Consider the following 25,677-nt stretch of genomic DNA (forward strand, 5'->3'; position numbering starts at 1 on the left):
AAAGTCTTATCACATGACCTTTTTAACAAATTTTTCATTTTTCGTGATTTTTTTAAAGATTTTATATTTTGTCTGTGTATTTATATGATTACATTTACTCTACGATTATTGATGATGATTAATTATAAATCCTACTTATATTTTTAATTTGTTTTATTATTCCATTTGGTTATTTTTTAAATGGATTTTTCATTTAATGAAATTGCAGCCTCAGACGTACACCTCTCTGACGAGTAGGTGGCGGTCATATTGTTTATTTACCAACCCTTATAAAACAGACGAAGAAGAAGAAGGAGGAGCCAGGCAGCTGCTGGCTTGTTGAGAGTGGGTCGAGTCTCTGCATTTTTCTTCGTCCACAAACGATTTCACTCTTTACGTCTTAATCAGGAGCCCGTATGTTTAGTCTGAAGCCGATCAGTGTTTGATTTGAAGGTAAGCCCGCTGCTGAGGACAGGATATCTGTCCGTCAGGTTGCTGTTAGCTCGGTAAGCTAATGTTGTTAGCCGAGTCCTAATACAATTATTATTATTATTATTATTATTATTTTACATATCTATCTTTGTGCCACTTATCCAACTAATGATGCTTTTCTTAATCGATTCATCTGCCAATTACTGATGAATTATTTGCTTGATCGATCAGTTTTTTGATCTGTAAATATCAGAAAATGTCCTGTTTGCCTTGTCTGATGGTCACTCGGCTCACTGTGCTATAAAAGCAGAAAGTTTGGGGCATTTGTGCTAATCAAATTAATCAAATCAAATAATTTTCTGCTGATCAACTAGTCGGATCAGTGGACGAATTGCTGCAGCTCTTCTCATTTGATTAAGATGAGTTATAAGTGGCAGAAAACTGTGATGGACATTTTTGTCCTAAGCTAAGTTATAATGTAGAAAATATGGGAAAGAGACAATAGAGAAGTCCAAAGATTTATTTGAATGACTGATTAATCTACCCGTAACTTTTTCCTTGATTAATCATTGGTCAGAAAATGGTGAAAAATCAAATTTTCTCAGAGTCATCAACCATCCAAAACCCAGCATACATTTATCTGTTAACAGCAAATCTCCAAACTCCACAGGGCACTTTTACATGATGAAATAATGATCCCGTTTGTTGAGGAGTAATTAATTGTTTCACTCCTCACATCTCACATCAGGTTCTGTGATTGAATGTTTAGCAGTTCAGTTTCCTTTCGTTTTCCTAAACACCTGTGTCACCTTCTTCTTCTCTTATTGTAAGGAGTCACAGAGACCTGAACAACTTACGCTCCTCAGCGTTGAGACTTTTCTGTTTTCATGTTTCCAGCTGAAATATTTTCTCTCAAAAACGACCCATCCTCAACCTTCCTGCCTCTCTTTGTTTACATCTCCTGTCTTCCTGACACCTTCTGTCTGCAGGAAACGCCCCCCAGCATTTCTCCACAGCTTCATCCCATCATGTCTCACAAGTACCCGTACAGACGGACGCCGTCTGACAATGACCTCAGACCTGATCCTGGACCTTACAACACTTCAGACCTCCGTCACGCCTCACAGAACCACGACTTTTACAGGCCGCCTCAGGGGTCCCTCTCCTCATCCTACCAATCCTCTTCCTCCTCCAGAGGCTCAGCTCAGTGGTCGCAGGACGGCGCTCTCAGCATCCTAAGCAGCTGTGGTTTGGAACCCAGCGATCTGTCGCTGCTGGCTGAGCTGCCCGAGGACGTCCTCACCGTGGAGTCCCTGCCTCATGTCCTCAAACAGATCAAAGGAAAGAGAGGGACAATCAAACCTTTCTCTCCCAATGCTCCATCCTCCTCCTCCTCTTCTTCCTCTTATCCTCCCAGCGCCGCCTGTCGGCCCACTGTCAGCTCCTCCACCGGAGACTGGGACCAGCTCCGCGGCCAGCCGGTCCAGTACCCGCTGGACCAGGTAACTCCCAGTTATCTTCCATCTGGGCAGGTCCAGGAGCACTGGGGGAATCCCAGAACCAGCAGCTGTGTCAAAGCAGACCCACCACCACCACCACCATCATCATCATCATCATCATCTTCTTCATCATCCATGTACATGGTGGACTTCCACCACAGACCAGCACCCTCTGAGTATGGTAAGACAGGCAGAGCCACTGGTTCAGTCTCCTCTCAGGACCGACCCGCTTTCAGGTCAGCAGGACAAGGAAAAAGAACTCGTCCTTCCCGTTTCTCTGACCCTGGATCAGCTGATTTCAGGTCAGCTCCTCCCCCTGAGTACTATCCTAAACCCCAGGCGGGATGCCCCAGGTCTGAATCCTCTTCCATCAGGAGCAGCCGGCACACTGCAGCCGCCTCCCTGCCCTCCCCCAAAGAAGCTCTGGACTTCCACGGGACGTGTCCACAGGTGTACCCGTACTCGTGCTCTCTGTGTGATATCACTGTGCTGTCAGAGGGGGTAAGTACACCTGACCTCCTCCTCGATTCTCTCTCTACAGAGTCTTGGGGGGTGGGTGGGTCCTCAGCGAGGAGGGAGGGGTCTGTGTTCAGCTGATTATGGGGCTTCCTTCTCAGAGCGTTGGAGTGGCAGCAAAGGTTCGTGGCAGTGTGACAGATTAATTTCTGTTTGCTGTGTTTGTGTTTCAGGTTTGGATTAAACACATCAATGGCACTCAGCATGCAGACGGACAGCTCAGCCTGTTGCAGCGGTAAGTTTCACACTGCTACAGTGTCAGGAGCGCTCAACGAAGAGTCAACATTTAACTGACCCAAGCCTCACTGTCCACACTGCTGAAACAGCACCGCTGTTCCTGGTGTGGGTTAGGGTTAGGGTTACAGAGACAATATCTGTGTGCATGGTGGGGTCAGTTTTTCAAAATCTACACCTGGCCCAGTCTCCAGGTAGTTAAATAAACCCTCAGTCTAACACCGTTCAGAAACCAGAGTCAGTTCAACGATTGTAGCCACCCCAAGTTTTTGTCGTCTCAGTCCCATGTGATTGGACGGCTGGACCATGTGCCGCTCGGATCAGGTCCCATGGCTCCGGCAGCTGCAGCCAATCCAGGACCACACATCCGACTCTGTATACAAGAGAGGATTAGGCACACGTCGCCGTCAGTTGCAGTTGTAACCCCCCTCCCCAGAAGACACAGACACGTCATAAGTACAGTCTAGACCAGTGGTTCACAACCTGTGTCCTTGGACCCCTGGTGGGCCGCAAAGGTATTGCAAGTGGGCCAACAAATCTTTTGGAAAACAGATTTTCCAAAAATTTAATAACATTTTAAAATGTTTCAAAATGGAATGACCTTAAAAATGTATCAAAACTGGAGCTTCCTGCATGTTTCCTCTGCTCCCAGCTCAGTCCTGAATTGCTGTCATTAAGATAAAAAAACATTTTTGAGATTTTCAAGTGGGACATGAGTTGGAAAAGGTTAGAAACCACTGCACATGAGACGCTGGTTGTGACAGTACATGTGGGACAGAAGGACCACAGGGTTATGATCAGGACCAGACCCGACAAGTTGGGGCGATTGTCTGCACCAGCACCTACAGCACTGGCATCGACCTCCAGTGTGAAGGGTGTGGAGACGCCAGAACTGGATCGAGGTTTAGGATAGACTTCACACTCTTAAAGGCTTGTTGGCGCTCAGGAGTCCACATGTTGAACCTGTGGCTACTGTCCCCACCAGAATTATACTCTTCATTATCAGATTATATAACATTATACTCTTCTCACAGTGTTTAATGATTTGGTTTCATAACTCATGTCTCTTCTTCAGGTTTCCTAACTGGGACTGTCGTATGGAGACGGTCAGCAGGTGAGTGTGCTACATACCTGTGACAGCAACTGTATCCATCCCATCATCAGATTCCTGCTCGTGGCCATAAAACCCGTCTACATGCGGAACAATGTTCTAAATAAAAGATTTTGTCATTAAAGGGCCGACAACCAATCAGAGAAGAGGAAGGATGAAGAAAAAGCTGCCCGGGCACAGACAGCCAATCAGAGCCAAAGTAAATTCACCTTATTGTGCTTCACGGTGTTGTTCACGGCATTATGATCCATGTACCAATTTAACATCTGTTTGTTCTGTTTTCACAGAGCCACAGCCAAACAAATCATCTCAGAGGAAGGTAAAGACTCAGTCAGAGCAGCAGCTTTAAGTTCAGTCCAGCTGCTCCTTCATAAACTCTTCTGTTAAACATCCCGTGTCCTCCTCTCAGGCGTCAGAGAAAGGTAAAGTGGTGTGTGTGAAGTTTCCGGCTCAGTCTGTGGATGAGACGTACCTGAGGAAACTGACTGAACCGTTCGGAAAGATCGTCAAGATCCTCATGTTTCCATCTTTAGTGAGTCCACGTGCTTTATCACACTGTGGTCAGATGGTCATGATTAGCAGTGTTTTTCTCCGGGCCCTGCTAACAATGAACTCTGCTGAAAACCCTGCAGGCGTTTGTGGAGCTGGGCTCTGTTGATCAAGCAAAGGACCTGGTGAAATTCCACGTTAACTATCCTCCAACGGTGAATGGAGAGCAGATCGAGTTCAGCATCTCCAACACCTTCAACTTCCTGCAGGTAGAGACTCATCACAATACACTGCTCTCTCAGGCACAGAGAGGATCTGATTCGACCTTATAAAGCATTACAGTCAGGACATGTTGTTCAGCAGGTCTGTGTCTGTTCATGACACCAGTGACGCTGCAGAAGCGCTGTTCGGGCAAAACCATGTGCTTCATGGTTCATGCACCAGGTCAGTGGCTGTAGAGATGTTAGCCATGATCTCTAAGAAGTGCTGGTTCAAGTGAGCTAATGTTAGCTCCTGCTTTAGCTTCGCAGGCTTGTTGGCTAGGTTTGCCCGAGGCGTAGTGGACTGGGTGTTTCCTGTGTGGCATGTTGTCAGAAGTGGTTGTTGAGGCTCGTTGTAGGCTATAAAGTTCGTGGAGTTTTATATTTTGTAGGGCAGAATGTAAAAATGCACCAGCTCTCCTGCCATTTTGAAAAAACCCTCAAAAATAATTTTTAAAAAAGCTTCTAAACAATATATCAAATTTTCACGTTTGTGTGTGAGTCCTCTGCAGTTACACATCAGCTGCAGGTTTAATATCCTCTCTTTAAATTGCGGCCTGTTGGAGGTGATGACATCACACTGCTGCAGGTGAAACCATGTGTCTGTTTTCCTGCAGAGTTCTCGGGTGGTGAGCTTCACTCCGGCCCCAACAGGAGAAGACGGCCAATCAGATCTGATCAGCATCATCAAACGCTTTGGTCCGCCGCTCTACACCCTGTTCCTGCCGTCTATAGTGAGATCCACCAAACTGTCACTCTGTTCTGTCTGTGGTGGTTAGAGTTTACATCAGCGAGCGAGGAAGTTAGATCTTCAAAAACTGTAGTGAAGGGACATTAAAGTCCTGGAAAAGACGCCAAAATGAGCTGGACCTAGTTAGAAACGTCTCTGGATTTGGCATCAAGTTCGTCACCAAAGACAAAGATTGATCAGGAGTAGAAACAATTGAACTGATGAGGATCCTCCTCTGAAAGTCTCACACATTTCAATGACACAACATTTAACAGATAAAGTTTCTAAAATCGAGAAAAGGTTCCTGGAATCAAGACTGAAGAAGAAGTGATTAGGTTAATGATGGAGGGGAAGTAAAGACCTTCACTGAACAACTTTTTACAAATAAAACTTTCCTCCTGGAAGTAGAGACTTTCTCTTTGTCCCTTGTTGAAGACGATGATGATCTTATGTTTCTGTAGAAATATCAGCTGTTTTTATTTTTCAGGCGTTTGTGGAGATGAAAAATGCTCCTGATGCTCAGAAGCTGGTGGATTATTATTCCTCCAACACTCTGAGGATCAACAACAACTTCCACAAAGTTTCCTTCTCCGGAGAATACAAGAGCCTCATGTGAGTATGACCCACCTGACTTTGATCAGCTGACCCTGATCCATGGAGCAGTGATCGATGGTGACGTTTCTCCTGTTTGTCTCCTCCTGCAGGCGGGTGGCATCAGCCAAGAGGTACGAGGAGGAGACGTCTTCCACCAAGACGACGAGGAGTCAGAGCCGAGAGAAGGAGACAAAGACTGAAACCAAGAGGAGGAGGAGTCATAGCCGAGAGAGGGAGATGACGACTGAAAACAAGAGGAGGAGGAGTCAGAGCCGAGAGAGGGAGATGACGACTGAAACCAAGAGGAGGAGCAGCAGTAAAGACAGAGCAGAGGAGAGGAAGCAGGAGGGAGGAAAATACAACAGACAAAGGAGGACCAGGTCCAGGTCCAGAGAGAAATCCAGCAGAGAGAGGAGGACCAGGTCCAGAACTAGAGATAAATCAAGAGAAAAGTCCAGCAGAGAAAGGAAATCCAGGTCCAGATCCAGAGATGAAACCAGGTCTAAAGACAAATCCAGCATAGAGACAAGGACCAGAACAAGGTCCAGGTCGAGGTCCAGTAGCAGGTCCTCTAAGCGGAACGGGTCCAGAGAAGGGACAGGGGAACCTGAGAAAACAGAGAAACCAGGTGAGAGAGAGAGAGAGAGACAGAGACAGAGACAGAGACAGAGAGAGAGAGACAATTAAAAGAACAGCAGCTGCTGAGTCATGTTTAATGATTAATTCAGGATATTATCAGGAATGATTATTACATATTGATATTGACTGCCGGTCATCAGCATTATTTTGCAGCAGGAGATGAATTGACGTCTTATTGAGGTTTTACTGTGTTCTGTCCAGACCCTGAGTCCAGGACTGATCCTGAACCAGTTCCTGTCAGCGACTCAAAAGCTGAACCTGCAGAGAAAGAGCAGAGTGAAGAGGAAGCAGAGTGAGTTTCTCATGTTTCACATCAGTCCTGAAGCATGTGAAAACAGTCCTGACTCTGAGCAGGTCAGTAAACGTCTCAATGACCTGCAGGTCGTCAGAGGACAGCGACATCGAGGGGATGGAGGTGATCGGAGAGGACGGGGAGAATCTGGAGGAGGAAGACGTGGAACTTCTGGATGATGCTGATGTGGAGGGAGAGGAGGAGGAAGAGGAGAAACAGGAGGAGGAGGAGAAGGAAGAGGAGGAAGCTGCTGAGGAAAACGGTGGTCCAGCAGAGAGAAGTGACTCACCTCAAGAAGGTAGAAATCAAACTTGAGCTGTTTGTGAAAACTTGAGGAGAGAAAATCCAAAGCGATAAAATCTAAAGAAACTGTTGATGTCTGTTTGCAGAGAAAGAGAGGGAGGTGAAGGAGGGAGAGACTGACCATCAGGAGAAACCAGTGAAGGAGGAGGTGGAGGAGAAAGAGATAGAAGAGAAAGAGGAGGAGAAGGAGGACGATGACTCAGAAACCACCAGAGGAACAGAGCAGGCAGCAGAGACTCAGGACGACGAGGTACAGAAACCATTTAAACTCCCAGTTGATCCAGTGGGGCTCCTGGGACATAATCTGACCAGACTGTGTGTGTGTGTGTATCTGTGTGTGTTGGTCTTCAGGAGGAGCCAGATTTCCCAGTAGACCTGGAGAACTGCATCACTCTGGATGAACTGGAGGAGGACCAGTCTGAGGACCCAGGTAGGCTGAGAGGGGGGCGGGGTCTGCCTGACAGTTGATGTTTGACCTGTTAAAGCTCCACGTTGAGTCTCACTGTTCTTCTTCTTCTCCTTTAATCCTGTGTCTCTCTCTTCTTCTGTCTGCAGAGGTCACAGATGAGCCCGAGGTCAGTCTGACTGTTGATACACTTCTCATTGTTGTTCAGACACGTTGTTCATATCTGTTGTCATACATTTGTCGTCCTCTGTTTTCAGCCTCAGTCCACCAGAGTTGTGTACTTCACAAACCTGCCGCAGCGTTTCTACACCGATGCCGAGTTTGTCAAACTGGTCAAAGGTTTCGGGACAGCGGTGCGCTACTTCCTGATCCGCCGACGGCGAGAGGTCAGAAAAGATGATGAGTCCTGTTCATCAGCTGTTGCTGATCTCTGTCTGCCTCGCGCCTCTGTGTGGCGGCTCCAGGACTCAACGTTTCTGTGGTCCTCAGTGTTTGTGTGTTTTTGTGTTTCAGGGTTTTATTGAGATGTCCAGTACTTCAGAGGCTCTGAGAGCTGCTCAGGAGCTCAACTGTAAATCTGTCACCTTCCACGGCTCCAGACTCATAGCCTGCATCTCCCACAAATACCACAGACTCATCAACGGGTCAGTGTCCTCACTGTGTCCTCACAGTCCCTGTTTACCCGTCAGGACTCTGTGGTCATTAATCCTGAATCCCTGTCTCTGTAGGTGGGAGGTTGAGTCGGACTCGGACCCAGACGAGGAGAAGAGGAGCGAACACCGGAGTCGAAGCAGCAGCAGGAGGAGCGAGAGACAAAGCAAATCCAGAACCTCCGACAGAGACGAGACCAGCCGGCAGTCTGAGGGGAGGAAAGAGTCCGGATCCAAGAGGACTACAGATAATAAGTCTTCAGAAAACGAGTCTGTTGTCAGCAACACGACAGACAAGGAATCAACTGCAAGGAAGAGTCCAGAGACTCAAAAGACTGGAACAACACCAGATAAAGAGTCACCGAAGAAGACTCCAGAGAAAGAGTCAGGTTCCAAGAAGTCTACAGAGTTGACCAATAAAATGTCTTCAGAAAACGAGTTACGCTCCAGAAAGACATTGGCCAATAAAGAGACTCCAGCAAAGGAATTACCTGCCAAGACCACACCTGAACAAACCTCTAGAACATCACCGGAGACAGAATCAGGTTCCAAGAAGTCCACAGAGGAGGAGTCAGCTGATGGAAAGTCTTCAGAAAAGGAGTCTGTCTCCAGAAAGAGTCCAGAGAAAGAATCGGCCAATGAAAAAACTACAGACGAGGACTCCACTGCTGAGAAACCTCCAGAGGAGTCGTTGCCAAAGACAAGTCCAGAAAACAAGACGTTAAAAACAAAAGTGACTCGTGAGAACGAGTCTGTACCTGAACAAACCCTGAAGAGAGAGGAGGAGCTGGAGGTGAAGGAGGGATCAGCTGATCAGACTCCACAGACGGAGGAGGCTGCAGGAAAAGAAACGCCGTCTGACAGTCAGGGACTCTCTTCAGAGAGGAGTCCAGATCGACCAGACGCTACTGGAGATCCTCCAAAACCACAAACACAACAGGTGCGACTGAAGAGGAGCAAACTTCAGGGTTTAATCTGCTTTCTTAATGAGCCTGTTAATGAACCTGCCTGTTTGTTTTTGAACTGATTATTTTCTCTTAATCCATCGGTTACTTAACAGTTTTGTCTGTTAAATGTCAGGAAGTCTTACAGAGACTGGATCTGGGTCACTGAAATAATAATGATCAAAACAGTTAACAGATTATTTTCAGACTCAGTGTTTGTGACAGGATATTAAATTATGTTGTTTGATACAGGGAGCATCTTGTTCATGATCCATGATCTGTTTTTAGAAACCTGCTGCTGATGATGATGACGAGCGGCTCCAGGACTCTGACGAACTGGAACAAAAACCTGGACCTGCAGAGGGCGCTGTGGAACCTGAGAGACCCACCAAACCTGTTGGTAAGAAGATAAACTGCAGGAGCAACACGATTGAACGAGTTGATGATGATGATGATGATGATGATGATAGCAGCTTAATTTGTATATGACTTTTTTTAAACTCTTCAACAAAGTGGTTCACAGGATAAAAACAACTGAACACTGAGGTTATAAACTCACCTGTACATCTGCAGCAGCTGTGGTGCGTTCACTGTCGCCTTGTTGTGTTTGTCTTCTCTGCAGGAACAGAGTTCGTTCGACCGGTCGTCGGTTATTTCTGTAACCTGTGTCAGGTGATCTACGCTGACGAGGATGAAGCCAAGCTGCAGCACTGCAGCACCCTGACACACTACAGGAAGTACCAGGTAACAAGCAGTGGGTTCAGATCTGGGGTGATTATTAAAGGTTTCCAAGTACCAACATCTGAAACAGTTCTTAAATCTCTCTCTCTGGCTCTCTGAATCCAGATGCATCACAGTCTTTTTTCTTTTATAATCATCAGGAAGTGTTTTCTGCAGAAGCAGGGTTCAGCTTTTATTCATGTATTCTCTCAGATGATGAGCTCTTTAATTAATATGTGCTGGAGTCAGTTTTTGTGGATCTTAAGACAGTTCAGCAGCAAATTTACATCACTGTGACAAAACTGATAATTCAAATCTCCCTCTTGTTATTGCTGTGTTATGTGTTTACATTTGAGTTGTCAAGAGTTAAACAGTATTCAGTTTTATTCCCTGATAACACACGTTACAAAGAGTTCACTGAGTTTAGTTTTAATGAATCTTCATGTTGGCTCTTTGTTGCTTCATTACATCTTTTTAGTCTCTCCCGTCACATCTGCCAGCTGTTTAATGAAACTTTCTGCTGCTGATCGTCATAGAAATGTTCTGTTTTTCAGGAGAAGACGGGGAGAGATCCCTGGACAAGCTGAGGTCAGATGACTGAACAAACATCAAACTCTTCAATTAATATATGGCTCCAAACAGCAACAAGTGTAATCAGTTTTAAAGACTACATTACCCAGAAGTCCTCAGCAATGATATCAGAGTATAAGGAAAATGTCTGTTGGTTTAACCACACTGAAAAGTTAAGCAGAGTTGATGGTTTAAAGCCAGATTCAGAGGAGTTTTTTCAGATTAAACATTAACGCTGCTACTTTATACTTTCAAATAATATCTAATTCAGTTCAAGACAAAAACAAAGTCAAATTTGAAGAAACTGGTTTATTTTATAAAATAAAATAAAACAACATAAAAACTCAAAGTTAAACATTCAGTTTGTTCTGTAACGATGAAAATTCACCTATTCACTAATAAAGCTACCTGCTGGAACTGTTTCTTGACAGTGTATCCTTCCGTCCTGTGCCCCTGTGGATTCTTTGTGGCATTTGGCGGAAGGATACTTTGTCAAGAGATAGTTCCAGTGCGTAGCTCCTCTTAAACACAGGAGGGAGATGTGTACCTCAGGCTGTTTTCAGGCTTTATGCTATGCTAAGCTAACCAGAGTAGAATCACATTTCCTAACATATCCAACTGTTCCTTTAATCCAGAGCGCATATGTTAATACGTCCATGTAAAGAGCTGTTGGTGTGTGATCATCTCTTCTTAACACTACACTGTAAAAACCGAAGGACTAAATCAATTTGATTTAATGTTTCTGATCCAGAGGAGATACAGAAACACAGGAGCAGTCACCTGTTCATTTACTATTTTGTTCTTTGTCGATAACCATTTTAAGGAAAGATTTTTCCAATCTGACATCTTCAAATGTCTCATTTAGACTGAAAGATTAATTAGTCAAATCAATTGAAAGTTCATCAGCGGCTCGTCAGATAACTGATCGTTTCAGTTTCTTTTGTCTTTCACACCAACAACTCCACGTGGACAGACACTGTGAGAGATGGAGTCAGACTTCCTGTTAGTTCCCTCCTCCCTGTCCATCAGCTGCAGCAGCTTGTCATGTTTTCTGACACTAAAAGTCCTTCTGGCTTCAGCTCTGGTCTTTTCCTTGTGACAGTGAAGCAGATCAAATGAAGCCTGATGCAGAAGGCTTTACGTTTGAACTTCAAACTCAAGAAAAATAAAAGTAAAAGCTCCCATGTTGCTCTTCTGTGGTTGGATGAACTTGTGTTTTCATGACGTGGTCTTCTTCCCTTTCTTCTTCTCTGCCTTGGTCTGTTCCTTCTCCAGATATTTCTGAAAAAAAAAAAAAAAAAAAACATCAGGTTACTGTAAATCATCCCATCAGACACTGGTGGAAACATCTCCCTGCAGATCAATGAGATCTTTTATTTTTCCTGTTCTTTGTATTTGATGATTTATCTGGATCTTTATTGAAATTGTCTGTCGTTTTGTTGCTTTACCTTTGTAAAGAACTTTGTAGCATTATTTTGAAAGGTGCTATATCAATAAAGTTCATTGTTATTACTATCACGCGTGACTGTGCCGTCTCACCTGCAGCTTGTCGTAGTGCGTCTGGCTGCTGCAGTGGGTTTTCTTGGCCGTGTCTTCATTGGAGTAAAACAGGAAACAGACCCGACAGTAATAACCCATCTTCACATGTTCCACACCTGTGCACACAGATTTCATCATCACATTTTGTTTTTTTTTTTTTTTTGGGGGGGGGGGGGGGGGGGGTTTACACTGATGAAACTGAAAACAAAACATGAGAATGTTAGAAAAAGCAGCATCTCATTTCCTCTATGAACCTTTCACATTAAAATAACACACTCGTCTTTTCTCACCCATGGGGGTGTCAGGGTCGTACGGGGGCAGCGGCAGAGACGCCACGCTGGGTTTGTTTTCAGCAGGTGGCGGCGCTTCAGTTTGTCCATTTTGATTGGTTGATATCTCCATCTCCTCCATCTGCTCCTCCTGTTTCACCTCCTGCAGCTGAGAAGAGCACAAGCCAGTTCAGTTCAGTGACAGCTGTTAGAATCACAGTGAACAGCGTGTTACTGTTTGTGAGTCTTCAGCTTCAGTCAGACTCACCTCAACCTTGCCGCTCTTCAGCTTCTCATCAGAAACTTCAGGATTCTTCTCTGCCGAGTTTTCTTCCCTCTTCTCCTCACCTCCACTCACTTCAGAGCTCTGCGTCTCTACCTTCTCCTCCTCCTCCTCTTTCTCGTCTTGCTCCTTCAGTTTCTCCTCCTCTCCCTCCTTCTCCTCTGGTTTCTTCTCCAGCTTGGATTTCTTGGCTGCAGGTTCTTCAGGGTGTTTGGAGGGTTTTGTTGTTGTGCTGCTGCTCTCTCTCTTCGTTGCGGTCGGACACCGATGACTGAAGAAAAAAAAAACAAAACAAACAACAGTTAAAGTACAGAACAACTTTTAATCTGCACAGTTTACTGAGTTTACTTAATAAGACTAAGACTTGTGGAACAAGAATATGTGTGTATGTGTGTATGAGATAAATGTTTAATTTTAAACAGTCTTAAACCTACTGCATTAACATCTACCAGTCTGACTCAGTGTAGTAATCAAACCTGTAGCAGCCACATAAAGGACTCACCCGTGTTTGAGTTGTCTGTACTTCCTGCTGACGTACACAATCAGACGTTTGCCATTGAACTTTGGAGGAGTAGTTTTGCAATCTTCAGCCATTTTCTCTGCGTCCTCGGCTTTCTCCATCTCAATGAAACACTGGGGACACAAACATCAGAGTTTAAAATGAGACATTGAGGACACAAACATGAGACTGTTTAAACTGTGAAGTATCTTCAGGACCACGCCGAGTCCTGGTTCCGTACCTCTCTCTTGATCCTGTTGAGAAAATACTTCCTGACTTTCCCGTAGGGCTCTGCAAGTTTGAGGACGGCTTCATCCGAGTATTTACTGCTGGGGATCTGACCGACGTAGACCACCCTGCTGGAGCCGCACTGAACAAAGACACAGAACGTGGTCAGACCCTCAAGATGACAAACCATCAGACCTGTACAGACCAGGACCCGTACTGTCTGAGTTTGAGCAGTAAGACTCATTTATCAGTGACTTACAGCCAACTCTCAACTGATCACATGATTGATCAGAAGTAATAACCAATGAGAGATTGAAATCGACCCTGCACCGGCCACACCGATCTCATTTTAAAAATCCCACAGGTTATTCAGAGATTGGTTTTTCTGTAGGAACATGAAGAATTATCACTTTTTTTTTTTTTTTTTTTTTTTTATTTGTGAGACTTTAGTTCCACACTGACACAAGCAGTTCACATAGTGACTGAATCAATCTAGTTCTGTGTTACAAGTTAATAAATGAATAGAAAACTTAAAAATGATGTCACATCTTAATGATACTGCTTCAGCTGATGTTATCACCATTATTTCTATCAGACAGAAATGGGGCATGCTTGGCTCTGTTTCTGGATCATGGAGGATCTGGACTCTGTAGCTCTCTGACAATTCACTGACTTAAGAGCCCAAAACTTGTTTGATAAAAAGTTTTGATTCTTAAGTTTGTGAGTGAAAGTGAAGGATTTTTTCTTTTATCTTTTACCAAAATCCAGAATTTGACTTTCAGCTGTTTAACAATGTCCCTGATCCTGGTTTGGTTCTGAAAGATCCCTCTTTGGAGTATACCATCAAAAAATAGGTCTAAAATATACTGATAATAAATAAAAAAGGATAAAGGTCTTCTGGGAATGAAGCTGACCATCATTTTAATTACAAATTAATCTGCTGATTAGTTGTTTGATCTATAACATGTCCATCAGCTTCCTAAAGATCAGGGTGACATCTTCAAATGTCTCGTTTTGTCACTTCAAGTCTCACAGTAGAGGAGCAAGAACAAGACAATCTTTAACATTTTTGCTTAAAAAATGACTAAAACAATTACTTGAGTCAATTTATTGATTAGTTAATCAGCAACTATTTTAATAAAATTAATTACTGAGTCTGGCCTCAGCTGTCAACCAACCACTCCTTCCTGGCAACACACTTCCAGAGACTCTGGTTTCAATCAAGTACCTGAAGCTTTAAGGAAGAGTCAAACAGCAGTGACTCACCTGGATGGTGGGGTAGGTCATAGAGTGACTGACCCTGACCGGTCGACCACACACCGACGCTGTGACATTGCTGTTGTAAAATTTGGCCATGGCTCGTGCTTCTTCCTCTGTGGCAAACTGAAGATACGCCTGATCAGGGAGGACAGACACACACACACAAACACACGAACATTTGTTTTAATGAAGAGAAATGATCACAAATCTCAGTCAGTTCAGAAAAACAGGCTCCTCAACCGTCTGGGAAATAATGCTGTGAGTTCCAGCTGACTGCACTAAGCCAAACACATTACTGTGTCGGCTGAATTTTATTGTTGCAGCTGGTCAAGGAGCTAGTTGGGTAGTTTAATCCACCACAGGACATGACTCTGTATCAACTCATCAAATCCTCTGTGTGCCAACAGGAAATGGGAACTAAAAACTGTAACATACAAGCACAACATTTCTGAATTGTGCTGAATTGTACCTTTCATTTGTACTTAAGTGTAATAAGCTACAAGAGTAAATGTACATAGTGTAATTCTCCATTATGTTGACTGTAAAGTAATTTTTTCTGGTATTTTTGGCTGAATTTGACAGACGGTGTGGAGACGACGCATTAGCATCTTAACCCTGTAAATCCACGCTCAAGACTAGACTTTCAATAACACTATAAAAACACCGCAGGGTAAAGTCTGGCCTACCTCAGGTCTCAAGTCCAGCACCAGGTGTTTGACCACTTTCCCAAAAGGTTTGGCAAGTCCCAGCAGCTCGTTCAGAAAGTTGTACCCTCGTCTGAAGCCCACGATGTTCACCACCCTCATGCCCTGAGAAAACAGGAGGAACCTGATATCACCCGAACGACGTGTGCAGTGTTTTTGGATTATTACTTGAGCTTCTGCAGAGTCTTTGTGGTTTATAGAAAATAACAAACACACAATAAGACGAAATTACAAGTTAACTGACTTGAATATTGTTTATATAGTGTATTATTATGTACATTTATATTATACATACATTTACAGTAATACATACAAGCATCTAATAGATAACGATCTGTAATTTGTTATTTTATCAAAACGTGTTTCACTGCAGCCTGTTACTGTTTATTGTATCATATGTTTTATGTCCTAAAGGAGGATATAAAACATAAACAGGTAAAAATCTGTTTTTTGGGATAAATATTTAAAACACATTTATGCAGGATGACTAAAGTATTGAGTTGTTTTTATGTCGCACAGCGGCAACAGTTCTCAATATCTCAGGAACACTACGAGGAAATTTCTTCAAATTTGGTTCAAACATCCATCACTGTGACCTCACAAAAATCGAATCAGTCCAAATGAATGTTTGTGCCAAATTTGAAGACATTCCCTCAGGGTATTACTAAGATATCACGTCCATGAGAATGAGACGGACAACAGACAACCTGAAAACACAAAGCCACTCTGACTGTCGCCTGGGCAGAGCCATAATCAATGTGACAGGTAAACAGCAGATACATACCCCTTTCCTTGTTTTGTCTGCAGAAGAGACAGAAAACACAAAGAGGATCAACATTAGTTCAAGTTACATTAACACAAATGGAAACTATCATCATCACCATCATCATTTAAACGCTGAAGTGATCCAAGTTTTATGACTTACTTTTCTAGGATTAAGCTTCCATCCGACGTGTTTATACATTCACATATTTTAATTTAAAAATCTATACAAACATGTTGCGGGTCTAAATTTTATATCTCTAATAACAAATATAATTAATTTGCTGTGGAATAAAACTCAGTTCATCATATTAAAGTGTTGTGATCAAGTACCGATGGTGTCATAGTCTTCGAGATCTTCATCCTCTTCCTCTGCCAGTTCATCCAACGTCACAAAGTCCTCCATGTTCTCCAGGAAGTCCTCGTCGAGCTGACAGAACAAAAACCATAAACGTCCATGTTTCTTCAGGTTCAAAATCACACTAAACCTATGATTTGATCATTAAATGCCGCCTCACCATGTCTGAGGGTGGAGCCTCCTCCAAAGCCTCTGATCTCTCCCCTGGTTCTGTGGTTGGTTCTTTGTTCTCATGTTCTTCAGTCGAGGGTTCAATTTCTGTTGGTTCTGTTCGTCGCTCTGGCTCCACCCATTGCTTGGCCCCAACTTCAGTCCCACCCACATGTCCAGGTGTGTCATCAGTGACATCATCACCATCCGCATCAGAAACCTGTGAACATTTCACACATTCATTTTCAGAAATAAATTTTCATTCATCCGTGTTTTTGTTCCTGTCCAGTGTTTTCTCACCTGCTCCTCCTGAACGCCTCCTGATGACTCCTCCACCGTTTCCTTCACAGACTCCTCTTTCTCTGGCTCCTCCCCCTTTCTGCCTCCATCTGTTTCCTGCTCCTCCTGCTCCTCCACCCCCCCCTCCCCTCCATCCTCCCCCTCCATCACTCCGGACACCTCCTCCTCTATGGCAGGTTCCTCCTCAGCCTTCCCTTTGTTCTCCTCCCTTTTCTTCTCCTCTTCCTCTCTGGTCCTGGAGCTGGACGAGGATTTGGACGAGGAGGAGGTTCTGGAGTTGGAGGAGGTCCTGGTTCCAGAGTTGGAGGAGCTTGAGGAGGAGGAGACATGCGGCCCGCCGCTCCTCTGGCTGCGACTGTCTCCTGTAGACCCACCCTGTCTCCGGTTCACACTGAAACAAAGAGAGAAATGTGTCAATGCAAAACTTCCATCTGCATTCTATCATTTTTATTTCTGAAGCTGCTTCTCTTTATCACCTCTCCTCTCTGAATTCAAACCAGTGTTCAGAGCAGATCTCTGGTCTGATCCACTCGTTATCCCCTCAGGTAAATACTGGACTTGGAAAGACTGCCTTCTCTACTTTGATCCTTATTAATCAAATTAATTACAGAGGATCTTCCACGTTGAATGTCTCATCTCACTGGCTGATTTTAAACTTGACTTCAAATCCATTTAGTGATGTCTGATTGTCTCTGATGCTGTATGTTCTTTCTTTAGCTTTGTGTTTTTATATTATATTAGTTCACATGTAGTCAAACTGTCCCATCAACAGCAGCTGCATCAGCTGTGATCAGCTACTGTCTGCAGTGTATCACGATGTTCAGACAACTATCACTGGATCACTGTGATACTGAAGGAAACTTAAAAAGAGGATTCTGAATGAGGTTCTGCAGGAGCCTCTTTTCCCTCTGGTTTCTAAGTGAATTTATGTTTATCATGTGTCTGTTAAGATTTGACAAAGTTATAACTCAGATTATAACTAAGAATGAGGACGAAGCTGCTGTAAAAACCTCCCTACATCCATGAGAAGATCCAGTATAGGGTTTTTTTTGTACTCCAGTAAAAGCTTCATCATAGTCCTTCTCATTTTCTGGCCTGCTCTCCTTTGTCAGGCTGTTTCTGATCCGTAATAATCCATTTCATCCAGGCAACATTTGAAACTCTCTTCTTGACAACAAAGTGCCGAGAAATTTATCAATTTTAAGACAAACTTAAAAAGGGAGTTATATTATTAGACTGGATCCCTCTGAGTTTTTAGTTGAGCACTAAAACCAGCAGTAATGTAGCTTCACTCTGTCACTGGACTCTCAGAAACAGGCATCTGGACTGTCTGTGATGTAGGTTGAAGCTCTGCACTCACGTGAGCGTTTTGTATTTGGTGCAGATGTTAAGGCGTATGGGTCTTCCTTTAATGGTGAGGGGGTTCACGCTGTAATACTTCACCAGCATCTCAGCGTCCTCCGGGGTTCCCAGCTGGACAAACGCCTGGACAAACACACAGACAGTGGACTGGTTCAACAGTCTCTCACATCTCAGGGTCACATTAATATCAATCATTAAATGGGCTGGTTTTAACTTGACTAACAGGATGTATCTGTCAGCTGCTGCAGGAGAGAAGTACTGAACATCAACCTTCACAACGTGTTCTGTTAGATATCAAGTTTTTTCAGCCTCGATCTCAGTCATGTGACAATCAATGCATATATTGATCTAAATTTTGATAACATATGTTTTTGACACATTGAAATAACAGTTATAGACAAATCTTATTTCTCTTGAGCTACTTGATCCAAATAATGAAGGTCCTGACTAAACTATGATGTTGTTAATCTTAAATCATTAGTATGACTAATAAAAATTTAACTGTAGAAAATGACTCCTGACATCAGATTATTATCTGGATCTGCTCCAGAGTCATGGATCTCAACGCCCAGAAACTGACTCAAGTGTCCTGTTTCACCATGTTTACGAAAGTGATGAAGAATTCCTGGATATGCCCCAAAACATAAGTTCTTCCCTGGCTCACAACCCATCCCTCACTTTACCTGGTCAGTTAAAAACAGGTGTTTCTCCACGACGCCAAAGCGTCCAGCGATGGTCAGCAGCTCCTTTTTCTTCTCCTCCTCTCTGGGCAGGTTGGAGAAGAAAACCACCTGGCTGCCATGACCTTTGACCTCCCTGACAGGTCTGTCCCTCGACCTGTCTGAGGCCCGCTCGTCCTTCTGAGGGTCAAACACAAAAAACCTGTGTCAGCTCAGAGCAGTCCGACCGACAGTTTGATTAGTTTGATTTCTTCAAATTAACCTTTACCTCGATGACCATCAGCCTCTTGGACAGGTAGAAGGTGATGGGTTTGCCGTACAGAGCTGCCGGATGCTGCTCGTAGTAGTTCACCATGTCCTGAGCCTCCTCGTGGCTGTTCATCTCCAAGAAGGCCTGATGGAGACAGAGACAAAGAGGTCTTTCTGGTGTGTGTCCTCTGCAATGAGACGCCTGGACAGTACTAAACTTGTAATACAACAAACAGCACAAACAGTTAACATGTTTGAAGCCGTTTCTCAGCTGCAGAGGTGGAGTCGGTCTCTGTACCTTGTTCTTGAGGACCAGATGCTCCCTCAGGCAGCCGAACGGCTCAGTGAAGGCGAACAGAGTCTTGTTGCTGAGAGGCTTCCTATCATACTTCACCACCACCACTCTGCTTCTCAGCTGAGGACAAAAAACATTTCACTTCACTTTACTGCAGCACCGCAGGCATTTTCAAACACATTCAGTGTTTAATTAGCAACCCTGTTTAAACCTGAATTAACTATAAACACAGACCAGGAGCACCTGAAGTTAATCTCTATGTGTTCACGAAAGAAACCATCAGAAAACACAAATAGCTGAAAGCAGAAGAACTAAACTGCAACTTGTGTTTGATCACACGTCCATTCTGTGAGTCTTTACAGGTGTTTCCATTTTATCCAGGTGCAGGACAACTGATGTTCACACTAAGTGCAGTGCATAGATTAGATTTTAGATTAATGCTTAATTATTAACATTTACATTTACAGGACAGTGAGAGAGGAGCAGACTGACCTTATTCTGTCCCAGATGGTTGTTTCCTGACAGACCAGGACCTCCACCTCCTCCTGACAAACACACCATGCGTTAACATCATGACTGTAACCTCCTGCTGGTCAGATTTATTATTTTATGCAGTGGAATTAGACGTCCATTCTTTGCAGAGAAATAATAATGATGAGCAGAAGACGTGTGTGTCCCTTACCCCAGCTGGAGGACATCCCTCCTGCTGTTTGAGCTGAAGACATGGGGGCAGGTCCCAGCAGTCCTGCAGACAGGTTGGGGGTCTCCAGTACACCCCCACTGGAGAAAAAACACTCAGTTATTAAACAACTCAAAGCTGAAACCTCTCAAACCTCACTGATCAACTAGTGGATCAATCAGTACAGACTCATGCTGTTTTGTCCAAACTCACAGAACTTTATTTAAACTCTAGTGGAGATCAGTGTTTTTTTTATTATCCACAGATCTGTTGGGCTGAATTCAGAGTGTCTCTTAAAAAGAAGCAGCTGACTTTAAGGTTTCCATCAGAATAAAAACTGAGTTTTAGGTTTGTTATATTCCACTCAGTGGAAACATCACAGAGCTTCAACGGACAGAATTTACCTGTCAGAGAGAGGGATAAGGTGAGTTTTCCACCCTTCAAGAAAAAAGGTGAAAACTTGATGTGGACTAAAATAAACAAACCAACACATAAAGGAAAATGTAAACTGTAATCCCAAAATTCAGTGTTTGAGTTCAGCTAGAGAGATCTGAGACTCAGAGTTTTTTTTTGTTTTTATTTATTTATTTATATAAATCTGTGAGAATATACACACATATACATACACATACATATATATATATATATACGTATATGTGTGTGTGTATAATTTATTTATTTATATATATAATAAAAATCAATCAATCAATCAATCAATCAATCAAACCTGTGAGAACTGGCAGCTGAGACATTAAACTGATTATCTCTGGATTTTGGACAAAGACATGAAGTTTCCCAGAACTCCTGGTGATTACTGACTAAATTAATAATGATTAATCAGTAATAAAAATAAAGGCTAGCTGTAGTCCTATATACACATATTAAAGCTAATGAGTCACCTCACTGTAGAGGAAACTGACATAAAAAGCTCCAAGTTTTCAGGTAAAAGTTTTCAGTTAACAGGCTGATGGGAACTATGATCACACAATATTAGATATCGATCACAAAGCATGTTAAAGAAAAAGTGCGTGTGTGCGTGCGTGCGAGCCTTACCCTCTGCCAGAGGCCATACCAGGGTCCCATTCTGGGTACCTGAGCACAACACAGAATTTAACCAACATTACAAACGTGTCTGAAAATCATCTTAAGACTGTGTGTGTGTGCATTTGTGTATCAGACTCACATGTCGAGGAGCAGTCGTCTGTTTTCAGCATGTCGTAGTCCATTAGTGTGCTGGTTCCACTCCTACAAACAGAGAATTACTGACACTCAACAGCCTGTTTCTCCTGTGTTAAAGGAATAATTCACCCAAAATGTGTGTTTGACCCAAAATAGCACTGGATCTTGAAGTCCTTACTTTCCTCACATAGAATTTAAGAGAGAAATTCAAACTCAGGCCAATATTAGAAATTATTAAAAAGGGTCTCAGTCAAATCTCAGTTTTTTAAAAACAGGTGTAACAGAGAACTGCAGGAGAGGAGCTGAAGAAATGATGGTAGAGTTGGGCCACAAAGTCATATGACAATCTTTTTGGGTAGAATAACAGTCCACAATTTTAATCATGATCTACATCCTGGTGATGACACCAAACTCACTGAGGCTGGAGAGCAGAGCAACGAGTGCTGTGTATAGCTCCATTTAGCAGGCTAGCTGTTAAACAATTAAAGGGCTGGTTAGCAGCAAGTGAACTTTCAAATTCATATCTAAATGTAGAAACATTTAATAACACAATCTGTACAATTCATCGAAAAAGTTGATCATCAGACCGCCATTCAATATGTTTAAGTAGGAGAGTTTGTTATTTTTGATAACTTGTGGAGAACCAGCGCTCAGCTTTTTGCTGTATGATAAATTAATGTTATTTCTCCAGTGTTGTTTTCACCTTGAGGAGCAAATTGAATCCAGACCGAGTTAATGTTACAGTGCACATTCTATAAATGCACTGAACGCCCTACATTCTTTCTAAATAAAAACTGATTGATTTGATAAAATTCTCCTGAACACCATCTCTGCTTATTTCAGAAACATCAGTGATGGAATATAAATCAGCTGATAAGCAACAAGAAATTATAAATCTTTAAAATCCACAAGTAAAGGATTCATATCTAAATTGTTTATGTTTAAAAAAAAAAAAAAAAAAAAAAAAACACCAGTTTTGTTTGTTTTTTTTTTTTTTAAACTTCCCACCCTCTGGAGCCACTAATCTGAACGCCTGTTTTTAAATCAGCTGATACTGAGATTCAGGTGTTTGGAGGAGAGAGAGAGTGATGTCATCATGTAATCAGCTGGTGATTGGTGATTGGACTTAAATCTATGTCTGCAGCAGGTTTGAACAATAAAGTTTAATTTTATTGTGACATTTCTCTGTTTAACTTCCAGATGTCACCTATGTAGAAATATGTGATACATTATCTAACTGGATGACGCTCAACTGAAGGTGAACTGAATCTCTGGGTTGACTTTTGCTGATGACGACTGAAGAGACTCAAATCTGACTGGATTACGTTGGAGAGCTTCGGGTGTCAGTGTAAGAAAATGAAGACACAGTACATGCTGTAAGGTGACAAAAAACAAGGACATTACAGGATGCAAACTGGAGTTCCAGTCACTGGGAGCATGAGGGATGATTACCACCTGCCACTGACTGACGTGGACAGAAGACTTGAGCTGAGCTCAGGTATCTGAACAGAAACATTTTAAGTTAGTCCGAGAAGAAAAGAGGAAGGAGGCTGGGCAGTACTCACCATGGTGGAATGAACGTCAAAGTCACAAAGAGAGCAGACATGGGGGAACATGGGGGGCATGACTCCCAAGAAGTCTTGGACTTTTCCGTTTGATGGAGAGCCCATTCTCCTCTGCATAAAGACAGGGTCAGATGATGGCGGCCCCATGCCAAGTCCACCATAGGAATCGTGGTGGGAAAGCTCAGAATACGGCCTCTCTCTGCTCCCACCCCCACCACTGCTGCTGCTGTAATTTAAGCCATAGCCCCTGCTGGAGGAGACGTCCTGCCGGGAACTGTACCCAAAGTCTGTAGAGGGCTGGGCCCGGGCTGAACCCTGACCCATAGAAGGACTGTCCATCCTCCCAACGTGCATGTCATCCCAGCTGTCTCTGCCTCCTCGATACGCAGCATCAGAAGACATGGAGGACGCCGCCCGCCGGTCTCCTGCGTCTCCCTTGTGGTTCTTGAGCTGCATGAGGATGTGCGGCAGCGTCTCCACGCTGATGTCCTCCTCTGGGATTTTAGCCAGAGCATCCAGGTCAGAGGGCGACAGCCCCAAACTGGCAAACAGCTTCATGGTGCTGCCAAGATTGCTGCCACCACCACGCCGGGACATCTGAGAGCTGCCGTCCTGGCCCTCCACACCACCACCGCCCACCCCTACACCTGAGGCCATGCCCCCCATCTGCCGGCTGGATCGCTGTTCGTTCATGCTGAAGTTCAAGGTCTCTGCAGCAGCCAGGAGCCCCCGACCCACAGCGAAGTGTTTCTGACTGCCGTCTGACTGTGATTTCTGAGACATGACGTCACAAAGTGGAGCTGCTCTCTGGCTTCAATACACCTCAGTACAGCTGAGTCAAGATAAAGGATGAAGCAGGCCTCTAAAAAAGTGTCAATTTTTTAAGAATTGGGGAAGTTTATGTCAGTTAATGTCTTATGAAAAGAGTAAACTTGGTCAAAGTGAAGGGGAACTCCTCTTCTTCTCTGGAGAATTTCTTATTTCTGCTGAAACACAATGAGGTAGAGACATTCTTCAGATGCTGCCTCCACTATGAAAACAGAAGCCAGTGGAGAGGCAATGAGCCACAGAGCCATGTACACAGAAGAAAATGACTGTGATTCATTAACAGCCACCTGAGCAGATGTAGTCTGGAATTACTGGGACATAAGAGGCAATTAAAGAAGGCTAGGAAAGAAGACAGAAAAGGCTTTAAAGACTCAAAATTCACCGCAGACCAGGAGGAAGACAATGAACTGATGAAGACAGAGAGTGATGGAAGTATCCTCAGTGAAAGAGAAACTTAAAAACATAAAAGAGGTGCAAATAATAATAATAATAATAAATCTCTATATGAATTACTGTTAAATACTGACAGTCACTTTAATAAAGCGAAGGAAGAATAACTGTACCCCCATCTCTCAACCCCCCCCCAGTCTCACATTCACCCTCTCAGAGACTTTATTAACTACTTCATCTGCACAGACAGTGGGATCCAAAAGTCTGAGACCACTTTTCTATTTTTCAGACCATTGAACCCCACTGCGCATGTACCCACTTTACCACAACCACTCCACCTCAAGGGCCAGTGTATGGAAATAATCGGTCATTTACAGCATTTATATTCTCCCTTTGTCCACAGACTCTTCACACTGTTAAACACAACTCTTGTTTTGCACTGATTAAATGTTAATTCAAGTATAACCCCAAAGCGACAAAGTTTCACCCATCCTGTGAATTTATATATAGATGTGTTGACAATAAAGTAAGCTAGTGTCTTTAAAGGAAGGGAAGAAGTCGACCAAAATACAACATAGTTTTACCCGGTACAATACCAAACAATGGTTGAACGGCTACATTGGCAGAGTGTCTGAAGCTTCACCAAGTTAAATCCAAGACTTTTAAATGATATAATTTAACACCTGCTTCACAATCACATCCGTCAAATTCAGAGGAATAGAGATATTTACGAGAGCAGAAATGTACTGACATTTATACCACCTTACTGTCGGTACTAGTTGAATATGGCAATAATTCCTAACTGGAAATATTAATTAAACAATGACCTACACCTGGATAAGCAGAAGACAATGGATGGAAAACCTTTATTCGTTTATTTTAGAGACTATTGGAGGTCTGAAACAATTGTCCTGGAGGTTTCCCAGCCCTTTTTTGCTAAAATCTGATATTTAAAGATTTATAAGGCCTTGAAGAGGCGCTTGAAGCGGTCCTTTCAAAGACTCAACACCCTGAATGAGTATTCCCACGGTGAACCACTAACTGGAGACTAAACATGCGGAAAAGTTTCAGTTTGGTGCAAATTTTAACCAAAACATTTGAATGAAAGAGAGCAATAGCGTGAGCTGTGTTAGCAGCGAAGCTAACATTACTAACTCCCTGGGCTCACCCCCGAGTTTACAGCTTCTGGCGCATTTTTTATTCAGAGCCATTTGCACATGAACTGTGGATAGAGCTCCATAAACTTAAAAGCTGACATTATTTAATTAGCTTTCTCTTCTCCTGGATGCCGAGCAGTCGAATAGTCGAGGTTAACGTCTGCATACATCGATTGCTACTAGCATTAGCCTGCTCCTACATGCTAACGCTATTCGTCAGCTAACGTAGTTTATTACTTTACCCCAGGGTTCTGACTTCATATGGTGCAAACTGTAAATAAAACCGTGTACAATCGGCTCACTTGTTTAATATCGTTCATACGTGTAAATAAAAACACTTACCTTAGTATCCTTAGTGCGTAGCTGACAGCTAGCTGATCCTGCTAGCGCACGAGAAAAGAGCAACGAGATATCGCGATATTTAGTCTATGCTCGACATGTTATCTGTAAATATGATTAATATTATTATTAATAGGATTATTAATATGATTACTGATTTAAAAACACATACAGCTTCGAGTTAATTATTTAACTAGTGTGTTGTTTGTGAGCGACTTAAACGAACCGAGACAA

At 43.3% G+C, this 25,677-nt stretch overlaps 2 protein-coding genes across 6 annotated transcripts; one reads left to right on the forward strand and one right to left on the reverse strand.

The window, feature by feature from the left end:
• Window positions 1-269: 269 nt before the first annotated feature.
• On the forward strand, window positions 270-11,883 carry matr3l1.1 (matrin 3-like 1.1). 3 transcript variants are annotated; one of them, XM_071506655.1, is made up of 22 exons: window positions 270-498; window positions 1,415-2,411; window positions 2,600-2,661; window positions 3,736-3,774; window positions 3,897-3,970; window positions 4,059-4,090; window positions 4,181-4,303; window positions 4,404-4,529; window positions 5,138-5,254; window positions 5,738-5,862; window positions 5,955-6,472; window positions 6,685-6,775; window positions 6,865-7,073; window positions 7,165-7,328; window positions 7,430-7,508; window positions 7,634-7,653; window positions 7,742-7,870; window positions 7,998-8,128; window positions 8,213-9,074; window positions 9,367-9,478; window positions 9,701-9,822; window positions 10,353-11,883. In XM_071506655.1, the coding sequence occupies exons 1-22, from the start codon at window positions 494-496 to the stop codon at window positions 10,383-10,385; spliced, it is 4,170 nt and encodes a 1,389-aa protein (XP_071362756.1). In that variant the 5' UTR covers window positions 270-493; the 3' UTR covers window positions 10,386-11,883. The 3 variants fall into 3 exon arrangements, with proteins under 3 accessions (XP_071362756.1, XP_071362758.1, XP_071362757.1); XM_071506657.1 differs by having other exon boundaries at window positions 270-485; window positions 1,401-2,411; XM_071506656.1 differs by having other exon boundaries at window positions 274-432; window positions 1,401-2,411.
• matr3l1.2 (matrin 3-like 1.2) lies at window positions 10,658-25,677 on the reverse strand. Of its 3 annotated transcripts, none has more exons than XM_071506661.1 (22): window positions 25,447-25,677; window positions 22,730-23,712; window positions 21,169-21,230; window positions 21,039-21,077; window positions 19,989-20,086; window positions 19,799-19,851; window positions 19,310-19,426; window positions 19,031-19,156; window positions 18,766-18,942; window positions 18,081-18,205; window positions 16,721-17,111; window positions 16,431-16,640; window positions 16,246-16,342; window positions 15,935-15,951; window positions 15,133-15,255; window positions 14,453-14,581; window positions 13,200-13,328; window positions 12,962-13,092; window positions 12,445-12,730; window positions 12,198-12,345; window positions 11,908-12,023; window positions 10,658-11,649 (listed from the first exon to the last, which is right to left on the reverse strand). In XM_071506661.1, the coding sequence occupies exons 2-22, from the start codon at window positions 23,510-23,512 to the stop codon at window positions 11,587-11,589; spliced, it is 3,420 nt and encodes a 1,139-aa protein (XP_071362762.1). In that variant the 5' UTR covers window positions 23,513-23,712; window positions 25,447-25,677; the 3' UTR covers window positions 10,658-11,586. The 3 variants fall into 3 exon arrangements, with proteins under 3 accessions (XP_071362762.1, XP_071362759.1, XP_071362760.1); XM_071506658.1 differs by having other exon boundaries at window positions 22,730-23,715; XM_071506659.1 differs by having other exon boundaries at window positions 22,730-23,759.

Source organism: Trachinotus anak, unplaced genomic scaffold (assembly GCF_046630095.1).
Source record: "Trachinotus anak isolate AG129_WGS33_773 ecotype Australia unplaced genomic scaffold, CSIRO_AGI_Tana_v1 ptg000021l, whole genome shotgun sequence".
NCBI lineage: Eukaryota > Metazoa > Chordata > Actinopteri > Carangiformes > Carangidae > Trachinotus > Trachinotus anak.